This window comes from Bactrocera oleae, chromosome 3 (genome assembly GCF_042242935.1).
Source record: "Bactrocera oleae isolate idBacOlea1 chromosome 3, idBacOlea1, whole genome shotgun sequence".
Classification (NCBI taxonomy): Eukaryota; Metazoa; Arthropoda; class Insecta; order Diptera; family Tephritidae; genus Bactrocera; species Bactrocera oleae.
In genome coordinates this window covers 93,742,674-93,763,168 of record NC_091537.1, presented here as the reverse complement: position 1 = coordinate 93,763,168, position 20,495 = coordinate 93,742,674, and the positions used below count along the sequence as shown (strand labels likewise).

General features: G+C 36.4%; 1 protein-coding gene across 3 annotated transcripts in view; it reads left to right on the top strand.

Moving 5' to 3' along the window:
• beat-Ia (beaten path Ia) overlaps positions 1-20,495 on the top strand; it is a 104,740-nt gene that overhangs the window by 78,521 nt on the left and 5,724 nt on the right. For 2 of the 3 annotated variants that reach the window (XM_036360137.2, XM_070107268.1), the window contains 4 exons: positions 6,923-7,058; positions 11,830-11,963; positions 16,520-16,639; positions 18,543-18,717. In XM_036360137.2, coding sequence (XP_036216030.2) covers positions 6,923-7,058; positions 11,830-11,963; positions 16,520-16,639; positions 18,543-18,717 — 565 coding nt within the window. The remainder of the gene's footprint in view (positions 1-6,922; positions 7,059-11,829; positions 11,964-16,519; positions 16,640-18,542; positions 18,718-20,495) is intronic. The other variant, XM_036360139.2, reaches the window with a different exon arrangement.

Below are 20,495 nucleotides of genomic sequence, written 5' to 3'. Positions count from 1 at the left end.
CACACATGGAAGTAAGTAGACAGGTTGTTTTTAATTTTCTAGAACCATGATTCAGCAGCAGCAAAACACGTCAAACACACACACATATGCTGTTATACTGCTTGTTATTTTCAAAAGTGTCAAAGGCTTCGTTGAAGGCAGTTTGTTTTTATTTCGTCTTCTCGAGCTCCCAATTGTTTTTCGTTTTATTTGCTTTCACTTGCTGTGTGAAATTCTCACATTTTGCCACCTTCTATGAGGGCAGCATGTGTGCTTGCCGCTTCTATGCCAAATTCTGAAACAGGTGCCAATTATAATTTTTTTTCCTCTTTTGCTGGTATATGTTCTCTAGATGGCGTCTCGTTCGCCCGTTTTATTCACTTGCGCATAGACTCACCAATTATGTAGCTGCTTTCCCCACACACGGCTTACATTTTTCCGCATTTCTTGCATGTATATGCTGTGTTACGTGCTGGACATGTGCCTTTTAACCAGTTAGTCACATTTTTAACCAGTTAGTCACATGACAGCCTCATGGTCACAAAACTACGAATGTGGATGACAGAATGTACGTTCTTACTCAAGCTGGGATATTCGTCCTCAAATTTAAAATAGCAATTTTTCGTACCAAAAACCATTCAATTTTGATTAAATTATGATTACCATTACAAAAAAATTCAATTCTTCGTATCGAAAAAATACCACAAATCGATCAATGCACCAAGCTTTTAATTAAAATTTTTGCTTTTTATGAAATCCTAGCCGATTGTAATTAAGTAATCGATAGCAATTCTGATGCAGTATTACTAAAATAACGGTATTTGCACATAACATAAAGTTGAGTTAATATAGACACATAATAAAGGTTAATGCATTGGGCACTTTGACAAGTGAATGACCACACAACGCGGCACGTGGACAAACGTTGTTAAATCACGGCGGGCACTGTTGTCAGGGTTGCATTCTATGTCAGCGCCCCAATATATGTATGTGTGAAATAAGCCGGCACATGTTTACCCACCAAGTGTAAATATGTATAAATTTGTTGAGCTTGAATTGTTTATTCTGTAATTAGCAGGTATAAATGTGTACCCAACAATGACAGCCAAATAAAAGTATGCAAATATAAGCATGGAATAAAACTCGACAACAAAATCATTAGTATTCACGACACTCAGCATACCACCATATACTCACACATAAGCTGGTGTACTTGGTGACAACTGTGTAATTTACTGTAGTACAAATATTTTCTTAAGAACTTGAGTGAGCCATTGATATGGCGTGACCTTTAATCATTTTGAATTGACATGGATAATTAACTACTTGGCGTTGAAGTAGTTGAGCCGCAGATTAGTGAATGTGTCAGCCAAACCCACGGTGAAGGAAGTATCGAGGTTTCAGTTGAATCAAAATTCGAAGAATAATTAGCAAGACGATAATCAAATATGATTAGGTAGATAATATTAAACTACAAATACATTACTATTTATAAATGAAAATTCCAAATGTCATTAAAAAAATTTGTTGCAAACACGAAAGCACCCTTATTTATAAGCGGTATAGAATTATCAACTCGACGGCGTTCCTAAAAATTATTAGTTATATCCACTTGTTAATTTCAAAATATTTTGTTTTTGCATATGTATATAGCAAATGTACATATATTTGAGAGCATTCTCAGAAAATTTGAAGTTAATGAGGGGGGAAGGAATGAGGAAAGAAAACGCTATTAGTGTAATGGGTTCCCAGAACTTTAAATGCCTTTTTCTACAAATGTTGTTAACAAAGTTGGTGAGAAAAATTTATTCGAAAAGGCGGTATCACCCACGTTAAAATTTTCACACGACTTTCTTGGACCTAAATGTCAAGTAATGATGAAAGGAACAAGATTTTGACAATTATTTCGATTTTTTAAGGCAGAAGTATAAATTTTTCATGAAAACAACTTTTTTGAGATATCACCATTTCGTCTAAAATTAAAATTTTGACTAGTCCTTCGATCATTACCTGTTTTCATTTATAGTAATCATAAATTTAAATGGTTTTTAGATTTCAAATAATTTGAAGCAGAAAAATCTTCCTCACTGCTAGACACCTTTTTCCGCAGTTCCTGTAGATCGGCTACGGGATCAAGGGTATCCAAAATTTTTCAAAATAAATCATCGATTATTAAAGTACATTGAATTCGGCAAATGTACATTATTTATATTACTAATTGCCTCTTAAAAAAATTAAAAAAAAAAACGCATTTTTCTGCCCTAAAACTGGATACTAGCGCTTAAAGACTATTCAAATAATGAAGTATTTCAACGGGGATACCAGAAGCTAGTGGAACCTTGCTGGGCATTGTTGGAAAATAGTCAGAAATCCGCCCATTGACAGCAAAGATTTATACATATAAGAGTAGGGGTACTACTTGTAACACACTTAGTTTGCCACTTGAGCTGCAAATAAAGTTATTCACACATGTCTGCATATTAAATCAATCGAGCATAATAAAATATACAAATGAAAGCAAATATTTTCATAAATATAAAAATAGAAATATGCGTCGAGTTATCGATGAATAGCCGCTATCTATAGAGTGTGACTAAATGAATAGATGTGTGTATGACGAACTGTGGTTCTTAATTCATGACCTATTTATACAGCGGCTTTATTAAATTAGCCACAAATGAGGTAGCTCGTTTATTAGTGCCACAAATTAATAGATCGAAATAAGTTTCATTAGCCTATGATGCGGGTTATCCAAAAACAACAAACATACCATATTACTGAAATAGCTTGGGAAAGTTAAATAAAGCTTTTTTATTAAATCAGTACACATGTACGTGGGCGCTATTCGTTTTAATCGCTTATTCACCACCTAACGCCTCACACCACTTCTCAACAACTCAAACCAACTGCCAGCTGTTAGGAGTGTTCATTTAAACTTCATCTTTTCGAGTTTAGAAATAAAAGTTTTAGCCAAAATCTTCATAACTGTTTGCATGCTCATTTGCTGGTCAACTTTAGCGCTGAGCTGTGTGTTTGCTTGCGTGTATTTGCTTTGCTAAATTTGAACTTGTTGCTCTACATAGCGCCTTTGCTGTTCATCCCTCCCTTCAACTGTATTCGTCTCACCGCAGCATGAACTCCAGCATATGAAAGTGTTTGAAAGTGCTAATTTGCTTTGCATTTAAGAGCGCAAATGCGAAACTTCAAATGTAACAACAGCAATAACACTGAAGGACCCGGCCTCTATAAGTCCGACCGGATGGTGCGCATCTATCGCTTTGGTGTAGTTGGTTGGTAAAAACTTCCACCAAAATGTTGCAGGCTTGAAGTTTCTGCGCTCCCAGCTAGTGAGGGTTGGCCGAGGGAGTAACTAAGATCTAGTTGCCTCACGGAAACAAAAGATACCACTACTTTAGTAGTTTATGTGGCGTCCATACATATTTTGTAATGTGAGCATGTGTGTGTGTGTGTGAGTAGTTTTCGTGCATACTGGTGAACGGAAATCGTGCGGAAGTCCAAAGTGAAAGCTTGACTAAAAACTGTTGTTGAGCAAGTGGCAGATAAAATGCGAAAATTACCTCTTACCAACACTGCAACAAAATTTGCAAATGCGTAGAAATTTTATTAACCCAATTTAAAGGAAAATATGGACAACCGGGCAGCGTCTAAACACCACCTACTACACGCACAAGCGACAAACGATATGCACACCACATATTTTGAGGGCAAGTGTTAAGTAAACAAGCACTTACTTTGTAGTTGTATGGGCAACAACTTTGTGGTGGCAACACATTTTGAACTTAGCTCGGTTCGGTTAGTCAGTTATGAAGTTTTCAAATGTAAATATTAACAAAATTAAAACGAAAACTTGCAAATATGCTTAATAATCCTAACAGAAATACGCTTAATGAGACTTGACAAAAAACAACAACTAAAATGTTTGAATGTAGTGGTCAGTTTATTTATTCCAATATACAATAATAGAGTCATTTGGGACAACTCACTTAAATGTGGCTTATAGCAAAAGGGGTTTATTTTCACATTAATTGAAAATAGCATAGTTAAAACTTTATTTTAGTTTAAATTGCCCATGAAATATACAAAAATGTTAACTCAAACTTTTCGGAAAATTCAAATGCAAGAACTCGGCTTGGGATTTCTTTAGGAAACTTACGAATCCAACTTGGAACGAAATAAAAAAATACCTGTTAATTTTAATATCAAGAGTTCTAAGTTTTCTAAGATTTGTTTCGTCATTTCGGACTATATTTTTACGGTATCTAAGGAAAAAAAAATGTATTTCTGTTCTGCCTAATCAACGTGGTATATTTCTTGTTTACTGCAGCTGAATGTTATTGCTTCTGTAAAAAAAAAATCACCAAATGGCTTAATATAAAAATGTAAATGGAAAAATTTCAACTAACAAAGCACAAAAAAAATGAAATGCATGATAAAACTGTGCCACTTCTAGCCTTGACCTTTTAATGACTGTGGTGAGCAAATTAACTATCAGATACGCTCCTCTCTCACTCTCACTAACTTCATAAGTTCATAAGTAAGCGGTGTCGTTCATATGTGCAAGTAAACACTTATTTGTTGGCAAATCCCCTGTGGCTCAAAGCCAAACTTAATGCCTTTTATGAGCGTGTTTTATCAAATCAACGACTCAGCACTTCAACACCCACGCGGATATGTAGGCGGAGACATAAAACCACAAAGTCATCTCTAATCGCCGTTATTAACTGATTGCATTCCATAAACACAAACACACGCAGGCGCCCACACAAATGCAAATTCAAGGCGAATAGAACAATGTAAGCGACAAGGAGGCTACGTAATTGCTGAAAGCCATTTGCAAGCGAGCAGTAAATCTACATGCATACCTATTTATGTAGGAAAAAATGTCTGCAGCTGGCATTTATAGTGCAGTCGTATGTTATCTGCACTTTTAGAGTCTTTGTCGGCTACACTCGTGAGCTGAGAATGAACATGTGCCTATGTTTGTGTGCATAAAACCGCAAGCAAACAAATTTGCTCACCAGCAAACAGCGCACAAATCTATTCGTGCACATGTAGGTGCATATTAGAGTGCATAACGTCACACCCTGTATGCACATATACTAACGCACATGTTAATAGCATTGTTAGCACACATGTAGTCTGACTCGCACACACATACGCACACCTACGCACACATTACGGTGCACATGAGGGGCGGCCAAATGCGCAAACATAACTCATTTTTGCAATCTTCGCAAATTTGCCAAAGAGCCAGGACATACATATATACATACTTATAGGTACCTACATATGTATATGTACATATGTAACTGCATGCCAGGCAGGATATGTAAAGTATGTAAGCGGGAAAGCAAACGTGCTTGCATTGGCATATATAAAGTAGAGTTGAGCGCATATATCAAAGCAACTAACGTTTATAAGGAGGCCCACTCCTTGCAGCCAACCTTGCATTTCAGCCACTAGTAGCCCCTCTCCCCTAACTAGCCGTTAATGGTTTGGGGCGCATGCAATGCAATACTCTCGTACGGTTGTGCATGCATTTTTTTGCTTTCTCTGCTTGCCGCTTTCATTCGCAAGTTTTATGAGTTGCTATTTCCGCTTAACAACACTAAAGAAACTTGCATGCTTTTAGGCGCTGACGCATGCGCCATTTATATTAACATTCTCGAATAGCTACGACTTTATCGCGGACTTTCTATTCTCTTGTTTTGATCTGGTTTAAGGGAATTTTCAACTTAATGAGCAGAATGTGTTTTTTTATGGAAGAAAGTTCAATGTTTTCTAAAAAAAAAAATTCATAATTAAAAACTGTTCATCCCTACTAGCTCTGAGGTTTACGGTTGAGATTTTTTTTACAACATTTTTCAATTGAAAACTTTTTTTACAGCCTTCACAATAATATTCGTAATTATTAATGAATGTTGGTTTTGACCTTCCATGCCAAATCATATGTGTACAAACTCTTTTGGAAATTATATTTATGACTCTTGTTCATAGTAACAGCCTGAAGGAAATGTCAGAGACCCTACAAAGTGTATATATATAAATGCTCAGCGTAACAAGCTCAATTAATTTTGCCATATCCGTCTGCTGGTATATGCGCGATCTAGTCTTTTAGTTGTCGAGAGATATCTTTGGAATTTTGAAACATCTGTCGGAACTGCCGATATCGGGCCACAAAAACATATATGTAGTTGCCATAAATATATGATGGATGATTGCCTAAAAAAGCGGTACAATCTCCAAAGAAATTATTCAGATCGCACCACTACAGCATATAACTGCTATACAAACTGGTCAATCAAAATCAAGTTCTTGCCTGAAATCTTTTGTATTTGTGAAGGGTATTCTAGCTTCGGTACAGCCGTAGTTAATATTTTTTTTCGATTTTTTTTTTTTATTTCTGAAAAGTACATATGATATTAGAGTAAATTTTGGTTCAAGTAGTAGGGCATAGCTAACGAAAAAAAGTTTTAAATAAAGAATTCTTGTGCTCATAAATGCAAATTTTTTCTGTTTAAAGCTACAACCGCCCCAATTACGCAATTAAAATCACGCAAAAATACGTATGTCTTTTATTCATATTTAATTCCCCAGGTACTGCGCACAGCAATCATAATTACGCTGTTTGTTTGTCCACACTTGCTTCACTTTGTTTTTATTGATATTGATGTCCATTAATTTTTCATTTTCTTTACTTAATTTTTGATGTTGTTTTTGTGCTGCATCTTCTTTACGTAGAATTTTATAATTGGTGTACGCAATTTTTACCGACTTCATTTTCTTTTATAAGATTGATTCATATTCTCACTCCTTTTTTCAATTTTTAAATATTATTGGATGGCTCAATCATTGCGCTCTTGTCTCAGTACTCATTTCACTTATTATTAATATTTCGCTTTTTCGCATTCTTTTATTGCAGCGTTCGGCATCCAATGAGAGCCAATTGGTACTGGATTCGGTTAGTGTCTCCACCACTGGCAAATATAGTTGTGAAGTGTCAGCAGATGCGCCATCCTTTCACACTGAGATCTCGGCCGGTGAACTGGAAGTGGTTGGTAAGTGTCGGCACATATACGAGCGTAATTAACACGTGACACGCGGTATAATTTTATTGCATGTCAAGACAACGAGCGTCTATAATGACCTTCGAAATATTACTCAGAAGAAATATGTTTGCCGTTTTATTTAATTAAAGCTACCAAAATATGACAAGTTAATCAGGTGTTGAAAGAAACTATATATCGAGGAAGATATAGAAAAAGCCAGAAAAACCATCGCTACTACTTTATAAGAAGTTAAAATTTTATTGAATAAGGAGGAGAGGGGTCTGTCGAAACAAAACCTCTAAAAATGCTGGGTATATGTATGACTTTACGTATGTTCTTAATTGAGACAATTGTTATAGGCTATAATAAAAAAAAATCATCAATGCAGCCACCAGCAGCAAAGCTTAGGGTATTGGAATATATACAATTTTATCACCATGATCTCAAGCATAATTTTCTATCCTATCTATTTTATCAATCAATCTATATAACTTTTGATATCAGAATAAATACTTTATAAAATTTGTTCTCAGAAATTACCTCAATTCTTCGCATTTTTGACACTTCCTGCAAAAAAAAGAAAATTGAAAGTTATTAAATGGATTATAAGATATATATATATACATAAAATAATTCATTTATTTTGCAACAATTAATACTAGTATTCAACTTTAATTAAACTTAACACCCAAAATATGCGGTCACGTCCACATGACACGTTATGAGCTAACGACACACATATGTATGTACATAGTCTGTGGAAACATTCTTATACGAGTGCAAGCATGACTCTCTTTATGAATAATCAAAAAGTCCAGCAGATCCAGTTTACTCCATCCAGTGCAGCATGCACATATTTTGCTAATGTATTTTTCGGCAACGTGCTGAGCATCTCGACACTTATTGCATGCTGCAAGGGGCAGCCGCCAGCATACTCAGAAAAAGTTATAAATAAACAAATCCAACGTCAGCGCCCGCACGCACACACACACCACACACAGTCTCTGGCATGCGAGTGCTTGTGCTTCGCAGACTCAAGAACGATCGACGCCAACTGTCGCTCCATCATTTTGTCATGGCAACATCCGTTTCAAATTGACCATTTGCGACGGTAAAAGCCAAAAAAAAAAGCTACTAAAAGTGGAAAATGGAACAAAAATGTGAAAAATTTGCTAAGAAAAAAATGTAGAATAATGTTGGCAAGCAACAAGGGATGCCGAAAATAGCAAATTGCATGAAAATAAACTCTGGACACTCGACAACATAGATTGACTTTTGAGGGTAGGAGGAGACGCTGACGTTTAGACGGCGGTCAATGGCATCAGACAAGCATTGATGCATATTTGGCGCCGACGTCTGCACATTCGTCTGGCCAACGTGCTGCATACATGTATGCACATGACAATGTGTGCACATAACGTGTAACGGTAAATGAATGAACAGGAATGTGAAACAAAAACTGGTGAAAAAACGACGAATTATACGACGAGTAAACAAAACGGTCTCAGATAAAGGTGAAGGTACATCAAGCGAAAACTAGAAACTTTTACGGCAAAAAAGAGACAGCGATATGAATGCTGTATATGAGTTGAGTTAAAAAGATGCATAAAAAACGCAGTTAAAATTTTATTGCAATTGTAGGTGGAAACAAAAACTACTGAGCAGTTGTAGAGGAATGGAGGTGTCGCTAAACAAAAATTGAGTGGGCGCCAACAATAGCAGCATTCAAGCCGCCCAACAGTATAAAATCTTAAACCAATCCTCTCTGCGTACTGGATTATTTATTATACCCTAAACAGATATTAAAAGTTTAACACGAAGTTTATAACAGCCAAAAGAAAACGTTGATGAACCTTAAATGATCAATGTTACAAGCTGAGTCACAGAGATATCGATCTGAAATGTTGCACGTGTCCTTTTTCCCCAAGAAGCTGCTTGTTTGCCGGAACCGCTGATATCGAACCACTGTGGAATATAGCTACAAACTTTTGTATTTGACATGACATCTTCACAACATTTTGTATAGATTATTGTTAAAGGCAACCTTAAAATATCCGAACATATTGTTAAAATCTGGCTACTGTACGATAAGGCTACCATACAAACTGACCTATCAAAATCAAGTCTTTGTATGAAATTATTTCTTATTTGACAATATATCTTCACGAAATTTGATACTGCTTATATTTAATCTAGTCTGTACGAAATCTGAACCTAAGCTTTTATACACGAAGCATCACTGCTGAAAACTATATTGCATTGGAACAAATCTTTCAAGGTCTTGGAGATATTGAGTCGTGACATCCACCCGTTTGTTTCACGTTGCTCCGATTTGTTGAGATTCCGACCCGACTGGGAGTTTAACACATAAATGCCGAAAAATTTTTGCATGGCTGTTATTTTATTTTAATATTGCTGCGCTATTTTCTAACACAGTTATAAAATATTATCAAAGAAGTATATACTCCTGGAAAGCCATACTTTTAAACCAACTTACCACTATATAATATTAACTAAGCCTATTTAATTTATAAAAGGTTTGACTTCCTCATTAAACTTTTTTGCTGAATTTGTATTAGCTGCCGTTTATTTTATTTTATTTTAATTAATTATTTTTATATATTTTATCTTCTTTTTGCACGAGATTATTTGTGCTGTCATCGCCGTACTTGACGACGAGGAAAACTTTGTAAGCAATTTTCCTTCCGTTGCTTTTACAAACCGTGATTTTCGCTACGAGCGTCGAAACGTAAATTTATGACAAACAAAACTCATTAATTCAGAAATTCACGAAATTATTCGGAATGAAATTTACGACAGAAATTGTACTCAAAGCAATAAAAACATGCATCGGAAACGGCAATAAACCAAACTGACATTGGGAAGAAAATCAATGAAACAAACAAGCTTAAGACCTATATATAGATAAAAACTATATTATAAGCTGGAAATTTAAGAGAGAGTGACACACGGATTGATGTACGGAAACATTTTCAGATATACGCTTTAGAATAAGATCATAACAACTTCGGTTTCACTTTCTCTTGTTTCTTTAAATAGTTTTCCTAAAGATAATTATTTGCCAGGGAAGAGTTAATGTTGGTGAAAGAGAGGCATGCTAGTAGCTTCACCAAACCGTATGATAGTGAGGGATAAGAACCCTGAATAATTAACAGTTATCATGCATTGGAAAAATTATATTTTAATTTTGAGAATGAAAGAGTAATTCACATCAAAAGAAACAGAAATATATCTATTTGTAAGAAATTACTAATTGTTACTAAATTAAATGGATGTGAAAGTTTATCACTCAAAGGTGCAAAAAAGTTCAACTACATTCGGTTTGAAAAAGAGATGATTCATAAACAAACTAGTCTTATAATATTCGCTCAGAATCAGCCAACTAGCTGCTATCGTAAAAGCGTTCATAACCCAACTTTCACAGCAAATTAATGAGCACGTAACAAAAAATTCGAAAAGTATTAAATTCGCATTACTCATTTCAACTGTGCTTCACTGGCGCCAGCGAAACAAGTACCTGCAGAGAGTTTACGACTGCTGCTTTTATGCACATAATTTAATTGATTTTTAATGCAAGTTCTGGACTTTTGCGGCTCCGACGAAAATAAAAGCACCAAATCATAAAGTGTGGAGATTACCAGTTAATAGCAAAGAGGCAGGTTGTTGCTCTCGTCTATTCAAGCAGTCATCAAACACAATTAAAAAGAAAAGAGAGAGATAAGGATAAAGGGACAATTCAAAGAGAGGCGAAGAGAATTCGCTTGCAAAAAAACATAAAATTGTCGAAAAGTTTATTAAAACACCATAAGAAGAATATTTCATGTCTGGCAGAGAGAAATATATGCTACTGTACAACTGTATTTACATACGAAGGAAACGCAGTCGAGCACCTGCACTGCGGCAGTAACTGGTTTATTGTCAACTTCTGGCTGTTTGCTTCATTTTTTTGTTTATTGGAAATTGTCGCCTCGTCGCCTTTTAAGTGCAAATTTTATTAATGATTTCGTTGCACATTTCGCAGCACAACTTTTTGCTATTCAAACTTTTATTCATTTACTGCACTTTGCCGCTCTCCAGCGCAGCTTTAGTTTTCGTCATGGCCCATCGCATATTCTCCTTTGTAGTGCATTGCCGATTCAACACTCAGTAAACGCTGCTTACTTTTTTCTCGCTTTCATATTACAGCGCAGAAAGTTTTAAATCATGCTCTGCATACATACTTGTATTTTTAGGCATTGAAAGTTTCACCTTTGACCTGATTTCGGCAACGGTAATGACTTCGTCGGCACAATTCAGCTTAATTACCCGATGACATAGAGATTTCTACAGAGCTAAACTTTTATCTCTTCAACACACACACAAACAATTAAATCTTTTTGCACACATTTAGGCGCACTGACCCGTAAAACTGTTTTAAATCGTCAAGTCGCATTGGGTTAAGTAAAGCTTTCTAAAAAGTGTTGGGTATTAACAGTAAAAATATATTTAAATTTATTTTTAAATTTTGATCCGAAGATTTGGGTTGCAGGTATATACACACATAAATGTATATATATATATATACATATTGTATTTTGTTTGGTATTTTTGTTTTTTTATGTGCTTAAGATCTTAAATATATATATATTTTTTTTCCAGGTCTAAAGTCGTATTTTAGTAGCTTTCTTTTCTATAATTTCTATAGAACATGTGAGTCGTACTTACTACAGCACCACCGAACAAATAACTTCCAAAATTAATGCAACTTCTCTTGTTTCAGAAGTACCGGGAAAGGATCCAGTTATTTCCGGCATAAAGTCACGTTATCGTGTTGGAGACATAGTTCGTGGCAATTGCACATCGCGGCATTCCAAGCCAGCGGCAAATCTAACCTGGACCATAAATGGACGAGAGGTGGGTGTATGTGCAATTAATTTCAAATTTAAAAAATGTACACAAAGCTTACAAAACAATACGTAAAAAATACACGGTATTATTTGACATAAATTATAGGGTATTTCGGTAGGCAATTAATGTTATTAAGATTACTTTGGTACCGCATAACTACTCGACCTCGAAATCTGTGCAATTTTCGAAATTCCCTACTATTTGCTCAAAAAGGAACGGAATTTAATGGAGAGCATGGCTAGAAATACTATAACCTTTAAAAGAGAACTACTTCGACATAGTTCGGTACTTAGTATTGTTTTGGACCTAACATTTAATCAATTCTCGCAATGAGAGCAATAGTAGTGGTAACAGTTGTTACAATATTTAAATAGAAATCACTATTACATAAATCTTTCTAATTCGGCAACAAATCTGTGCGCTCAATTAAATTTTGTTTACCTACCGCCTTTTGGGAGCTGTTTACTCGCATTTAAATACTTGGACATACAAATTGTAATTACATGCATTTCGAAAGTCCCAAAATATGTAAACTTTACTAAAAATTAAATTCAAATGCGCATAATTAATGGCGTGTGCGATTGCCGGGGTGCAAAGTGGCAGGCAATCAACATTTCGGACTTAATATGAACGCTTTGTTTAACAGTTATAAATATTTAAATATCCGAATTGGTTTGTACTTGTTCATTTACACACTCAAACTGCTGCAAAGTATGTGGAAAATTCGGGCAAATTTAAATTAAATACTACACACGTACACACACACACACGCACTTTAATGCAGAAGAACTGTGCTGCATAATTGTTTAATTGTGATTTGTGGTAGTTAAAAGCAAAAGTTGCAGAGAATATTTTGTACACCTAGTACGTAGTAATTGTTTTTGTTTGTGTTGCATGAAAATTTCGGTCCGCAAAAGTTTCCGCCGGAGCAAGTATCAGCTGCATGTAGTGACTTCTTTCGGCTAATTTGCGAAATCTGGTTCCACTGCCTAAATGCAAATATATGCAAAATGTTGCAGCTCAGAGCAACACACGTAACCAAGCTCTGTATGCCTTGGCGTAGAGGCATGGGCATGGTGGTCACACCGCTGACACGCCTTAATGTTCCGGCCGGACATTAAGCATAATTACAGGCACATGATGTATGTAATAGTGGCGAACGAAGGCAACAACAGCAACAACAATGTGCAGCCGACTGCAGCGAGCAGTTTAGACGCCACTGTTGCATACAACACGTAGTGCAACCGCAGCAAACATGTCACAACAATTTTAACATACGCCACATAAGCACACGGTCACTTGCGCGCGGCAGCTTACATGTGTGGCGCAAAACTCTTCACATGTAAAACACATTACCGCAAGCCCGCATGGTGGCAGGCAACAGTTGCCGTACGCCTGACAAAACTTTGGCTGCAACCGTCACACGCACACGCACACACAATCACAAACGACTGCATCTCCATGTTTTAGCAGCATTATTTTCCTAGTGTAGCTGCACATAATTTTTACCTCGGCCATTACTTGCCCCGCGTCGCACACTGCTTTCAGATCTACCGGCCCATAAAGCACACCTTCGCTTCGTCGCAAGACCGCAAATTTTCACTGAGGCTCACATGACTGCCAGCTGCCGACTTTATGCTTGTGTGCGAGTGTGCTATATATGGCGTGTCCTCGAGTGGGAACCACATAGCTGTCCCTGAAAACTTAGAGCTGTGCTTGCACTAACTTGGCGTAATTGGAGTCTACAGGGAATTAAAAGGATTTACAAAGCACAGGCGGTCAGAGAGTAAGTTCAGAAGGTTTTGTTGTTTTTCATGTGTTGGCAGTTTCAGAAATCTAAAATTGTGTCTTTCAAAACTGTTTCGATAAGGGCATATGAATAGAAGGGATCAATTTTTAGTCAAGGTATAAAATATGACCCATATCGTTGCTTTTAAACAGCGCAGAAGAGATATAAATTTGTTCCTAGATTAATAAAACCATCTTTTATATTAGTATGAAATTTGAATTCGATACCTCAATCAGTGCGTGTTTGGCAGCTCTATGTTTAGGACGCGAAAAAGTCTGTCTAGCGGTTTTTACCAGGAAAAAATTTAAAGAAGTTGGGTAAAATGTGAAGGCCGTGAAGTCATCGAAAACTTGCCTCATGCGAGTCGTCCGTCCATCTCTGTTAATGACTCAACATATTTTGGTTAATGTTTTGGATATGAAGCGTGTCACTGCTAAGCTCCTACAAAAAACCTGAATCTTTTGCAAAAATGACGTCGAGTAGAAATAGCAAAAAAGGTGTTTGACAACGCGAATTTATGAGCTTGGGCGCGAAAGTGTTCAACAATCTAGCGAATGGCGCTCCAAAAATTAGGCGAAAGCAAAAAAAAAAAACACAAATTCGCAGAAGGCTCTGAACGCCATCCCAGCCGATGCTTAAAACAAATGTCTTACAAATTCGATTAAGCATTAGCATGCTTGTCCTGACTGAGCATTAGACTACGTAGTATTAGACTACGTTTTTTGTCAGTCCAGGTTGAATTTGAAAATATACAGTTTTATTCTCATATAAATAAAACCCATCTTCTAATCATATTTGTAAAGTGTGCTTTCCTGTTACTTGATAGGCCTAATATTGAGAGCAATATACTCGGAGATCAGATGTGACTTGCCAACGAACAGTCAGCTTTAGAGAAAGCAAATTATTTTCCGCATTGTTTCTTGGTAGGTTTTTGAAAATACCCCACGTGGTAGTCCATACTCGGCGCTTACGAATGGAACGAAATATTGTCCTAGAAGATGTAATAACACAGCTCGATTCTAAAAATGTGTTACAATGGATGGCGTTATACAACAACAACACAATGTCTAATATCAACATTTGTATTTAACAATAAATAGGAATAAAGAGCTTAAGAATTGAGTTTTTAACTCTCCGCATTTTACAAAGCACACACGAAACAGCTTCCCACAGGAAAATAAATTTTCTCAACTAGTAACCATATTTTATATTTGTTTGCCACTAAAAACTTCCGCCAAATCCCATTGGACGCCCACAGTTGCACAGCTACGCACTCCACTTATATTTAAAAGGCCAAACTTTGCATCCATAGATGCGCTCGTGAGCACTGTTTACCTACGCTCGCAAACTTATATCCACGACGCAAGCGACACAAACACATGCGCACGAACTACATAAAGCTAAACTTGGAAGTGCATTGAATTTGGTCATCACATTTCGTTACACACCACAAGTGTGGGCGTTGTAAGCACACCCTGAGCGCGGCCCACACCTGCACGCTTATCTTGCTGGCTAATAATTTAGTTTTACTGTCGCCCCGGTGTGGTCTGTTTATTTAAAGTTTTTCGGTGATTGTTATTCTTGGTGAATATCTGAAAAAAAACTGCAAAAGTAATAAGCCATTCCCGAAAATGTTGGTCGTTGATATGTTTATTCTTTTAAATATTCGAAAATAGCGCAGGACCAACTTTCCGACGCTATTTCATTTTGCTTCGGCGATACTTGTAACCGTAGCGGCATTGTTTCTCCTTGCACGTGCAATCTAGTTTACAATAAAGTAAATACTTGTATATATATCGTAGATTCATTACATACAAATACGATTACACATCGACTATTGCATGCGCCTTCGCCATTACCGTTATAGTACAAATTGTCATAAATCTGCAGTTGTGTGTTTGAATTTTCATTTCATTCCTCCGAAACAAAATTGTAAAAGTTCGGCAAATTATGGCGACGAGTTTCGGCATAACAGTTATATACATGTATACAAAAATAACTAGTAAACAGACAATTTAATGACAGTTGAAAAGTAATTTACGGGAATTATTTAATTTTCCTTGAGCTATACCACAATTGGCACAGGAAATATTTTTAATTTCTGTTCGAATTTAAGGTTATGACACAATGAATACCAGTAACCTCCCGCATTCCATTCTCCGCCTTAAATGAGTTCGATAAATTGTTAGAAAAGAGTACAGCAAGTATGCAAAGTGCTGACAATCTTTGATTTCGGTATCCGTTTTGTTATAAATTTGAGAAAAGTTTGAGTTTTGTTTACATTCGGCCATTTTACAAACATTCCAAACCAAATAAAAACAAAAAAAATGTTTCGATAGCACCGAAGCTATTGTACTCTTCGCAATTAAAAAAGTTTTCCATACAACAACTTGATTTCGATTCATCAGTTTGTATGACAGCTATATGCTATAGGGGCCCGATTTCGTTCGGAAATTGCACCGTTGCCCTGGGGAATAATCTTGTGTTGTTGTCCAAATGTTGTGAAGATAAAGAAGTTTTCAATGGACTTGATTTTGATCGATCAGCTTATATGGTAGCTATACGTCATAGTGGTTCAATATCAACCGTTTTGACAAATGAACAGTTTCTGAAGAAAAGCGCGAGAGAACTGAGAGATCAGTTTGCGTATTTGTATACGGCCGGACAGACGGAGATGGCTAATCGACAGCTCGTCGCGCTGAATATTTATATATGTACATATGTACATATTTAGATAAAGATTTATAAAACTCAATATGTTTTTTGCTTTCAGACCAATCCCTCGCATATACGCCACCACAAACCCATGCGAGAGGCGCGCGAGCTGGAAACAGCCGTTTCGGGAATACACTTCGTGATCACACCGCAACATTTCAGCGCAGGAAAATTAAAGGTAAGCGAAAGAAATCATGAAAAATCTCGATTAACTTGAAGCATTCGCCAAAAATGGAATTTTGTATTTGCTGCCTGCCTACTTAACTAGTAGACGGCATTTCCTCACAAAATAGACGAGTGTGCATACACAAGTATTTTATAGCAATAATGACAGCAAATGGCTCACAAGTCATTCAAGTCACAGCAGCCCAAACGCGTGAAGTCTGTTAGTGGAGAACAAGTGCCGCTAATTAAGCTAATACGCGATAAACAAAAACTTCAAACGGCAGTTGGGCAACAGCAGCACGGCGTATAATTGAAATGCCCACAAGCAGATAGTGCCAGCTGAAATTGCGCGGCGACACAAAAAAATTGCTTCGACGAAGGAAAGCGAACGCTTTGCAAGAAAAACAGTCCGACGCGTAGTCACGGTCAATTTTTATGAGGTCACGTTGCTGTTTAACCGCCCAACAACAATAATAGCACACTTTAAGTAGCAACAAAGTACCGTTGGCGTTATTTTGGAGGCGTTGAAAGGGTGTGTACGAGCCCGAAACAAACGACCATAAAAGCATATAAACAATTTAATGTTCCTTCTACTTAATTGGCCGCAATGAATATGCGTCCGTTATGTTGCAGAAGCACATATTTTGTTCGGACTGCTACATAGTAGTTGGAGGCGCCGCGGCACACACGCGCCATTTAAACCACTTGATGCGATTTAATTGTTTCTTTTGCACAGTTGCGTGTTCTGTCACTTCCCGAAAAAAATGCAACCAGCGAAGAGCGGATGTGCGTGTGTCTGCTGTCATGCTGCTCTTTCGATTGCCTTTGCCGCATGGCAAGCCACCCGCTGTTCATAATGCTTGAATGGTTTATTACTTGCGTGCGCCATTCGTATTCGCCGACCAACCAAGAAGTCAAAAACGCAGCAAACTGTGTGCTTAGACTTCGAAAAAAGTAAACAAATAGCGTTGCAACAGCTGGGCCGCAAGTGCAGCGCTGGTCGACCGTTGAGCTCGTTTGTAGTCGTATAATAAAGCACACATTCGGCGCAAATGTGTAATTGCTTTTTATGGCACAATAGAGCCAAACAAAGCGTTTTATGGTAGAGAGAGAGAGAAGAAGACAGTTAAGACAGCTAAGACTGTCCGATAGGAAATATAGAATTTTTTATCCTTAAAGCAACGATATTTTCGGCTATTGAAATAATTGCCTATTGCAATAATCAATACTAAGAGTAAATAATTGAGTATTATTTGCCAGTGAATAGTAGTACTTGGAATCAGTAAGTGATGACCGTAATACCAGGAAGCACGAAAAAATTAATTTTGTTCATAAAAACTGTTATGAATGAAATCATCAAAAAAGTCAAGTAACGTGAAGTTCGTCGAGATAGCTGGCAATCTAAAGATATGAAAGGAAAGTGTTGGACATATCGTTCTTGAATATTTAGATTAATTCAGTGTAGCGAGAACTCTCTCGGTTTCGTAAGAACTCAAAATCAACACAACGCAACGTGTTCCAATTAACGGAAAAGCAACGGATGATGACATGAAGTGGAATTCAATTAGGTTTAGCATCTACTGCATTTACCGGTTCTGGCCCTGAAGACAATAAAATATTAATCGCCGACAAAGAGGCCAGTTTTAAAGCAAAGTAAAAATACTGAAAGTTGATAAGTCGCTATAAAAATAGCATATAACATACTTCGGTGGCAGTTATATACTAACATACTATATTCAATAAAATCGAATTAAAAAAAAAAAAATCAAAATTATTTTGCTGCAAATCGATTAAACTTTGCCAGCCTGCCTTTTAGCTGACAAAGTCCACGCTTTTATATTTTTAATATATTTATAACTATTAATTCTAGTTAGTAATAACTTATTTCTAACACAAATAAACTCTGCACTTTCTAGATACGCTGTACTGCACACATTCACGATGTCTATTGGAAATCGACGGAGAAGTCGATTGAAGAGGAGCGTCACAAACACAATATTAACGCGGTCAATACATTTTCAGATGATTACTTTGATTCGGAGGATGACCAACTGATAGATCGATCCGACACATACACGACGCACATAAAAGGTAAGAGCGAACGAAGTGCAAGTGATAATTCACGAACGATTACGCTCTGTGAATAAGTAATCATTCTCTCACTATAAGCTCTCAGCTAAGGTTTGGACAGGAATAATATAGTACATTTACGTACAAAGGCCGCGCACTGGCCATCCATAGAGTTATTTAATATCTTGATAGTAATTACATGTATGTCAGTTTAAGATGTTAGAAGAGGAGAGCAATATTCATATACACATTTACTTATAAAAATTTAAGTAAAATTCTGTCCACATGTGGCTAAAAATAGTATTACCTTCAAGCGCAAACAAAAATCTTCTGGAAAATAAAGATGATGCGAAGAAGCAAAACTCGTAAGCTTCAAACTTCAAGGGTGGTACAACATATTAAAATCAGGTACATATATTATACTGTATGTATATTCAAGAGAAATGCAATTTTGGCGCTTTACTTCAATACAATGTTGGCCAAAAAAGGACAACAAAATAAAAGTAGGTTGACTAACTCTACATACATACTTGTACATACACATATAAGTGCAGTACATAGGTAAGCAATGTGTATACACTTCCTCATAAAGGAGATGAAATTTGTTAGGAATAAGTAGTGAAAAATACTACCGAACTCAAAAAGCCAGCAGTGACGTGTGCAACAAGGCAAATAAAGCTGAAGCTCAAAACAGGGGAGACAGTCCAAAAAGTGAGTTGCGAAATCTAGAACAAGTGCAATGGAAACTGTTACAAATCATGTTATCAAATTGCTAAGTATGTCGTGAAATATTTTATATAAACTAACTGGCGCTGTTTAGAATTATGACGATTTGAATATGGTTTTGCCATGAGAAAAAGAAAAGATGCATGACATACACACAATCACCATCTATAATGCACATTTTTGTATGTGTGTAACGGGAAAGTGTCATGTAAGCGCATTCACAGACAGATGGTCACATACAGAAGCTTTAAATTTATAAATACTTACGGAAGAGTGGAGTTAAGGATTTACTTTAATGGCTTCGGAAGAATTAAATGGGAAGGTTCCAGTCAATTTGAAAAGTTAAAGAACTGCAATAGATTAATTCTTCTCCATGGAATTACTCAATTTCTAAGAAATGAAATGCAATATGCACTTTATTTTTAGGGCTAAGGTATTCAACGCCGAAATTTTATTTTCTTCAAATATAAATTACTCTCACCTGGTTGCGCATTCTTGTTTAAAATGTAACTGTAATTTAAGCTCAAATAAAGCAATGGGAATAGTTGTTGAAGTAAAAATAATATTCTTCTTTTATATAGCAGGCATTCATGCCACACAATACAACTGCATTTCTAACTTAAGCCAAGCCTCTTATAAAGATTGAACAAAGGCTTTTATTCTGAAATTCAGCCTTAACTACTTTTATATGACTTTTATCTGCTTTATATTTATTTGTGCAGGCAAGTTTTTATTTAGACTTAGACTAAACATATTAGACCAAAATTAGACTATGTACCATCCGATCAAATTTGACCCGAACCGACAAAAAAATCATTTTCATATAATTCAATACAAATCTTTATTATCACCTTCAAAATAGGGTCCTGAGCCAATACAAGCAGGTCGACGTCATATTCATAAACTCACTTCTCGTCACAAGTAACGACATGTGATGAATATAGGGTCATCATCTAAGTTGACAAGCATATCTTTAGCGACCTCTACTCAACTATTCAAGCACTGTTTCTTTAACTTTTTCGATGTTATCGTGGTTAATAGAGGCGGATGGACGGCTAGCAGGAGGCAAGTTT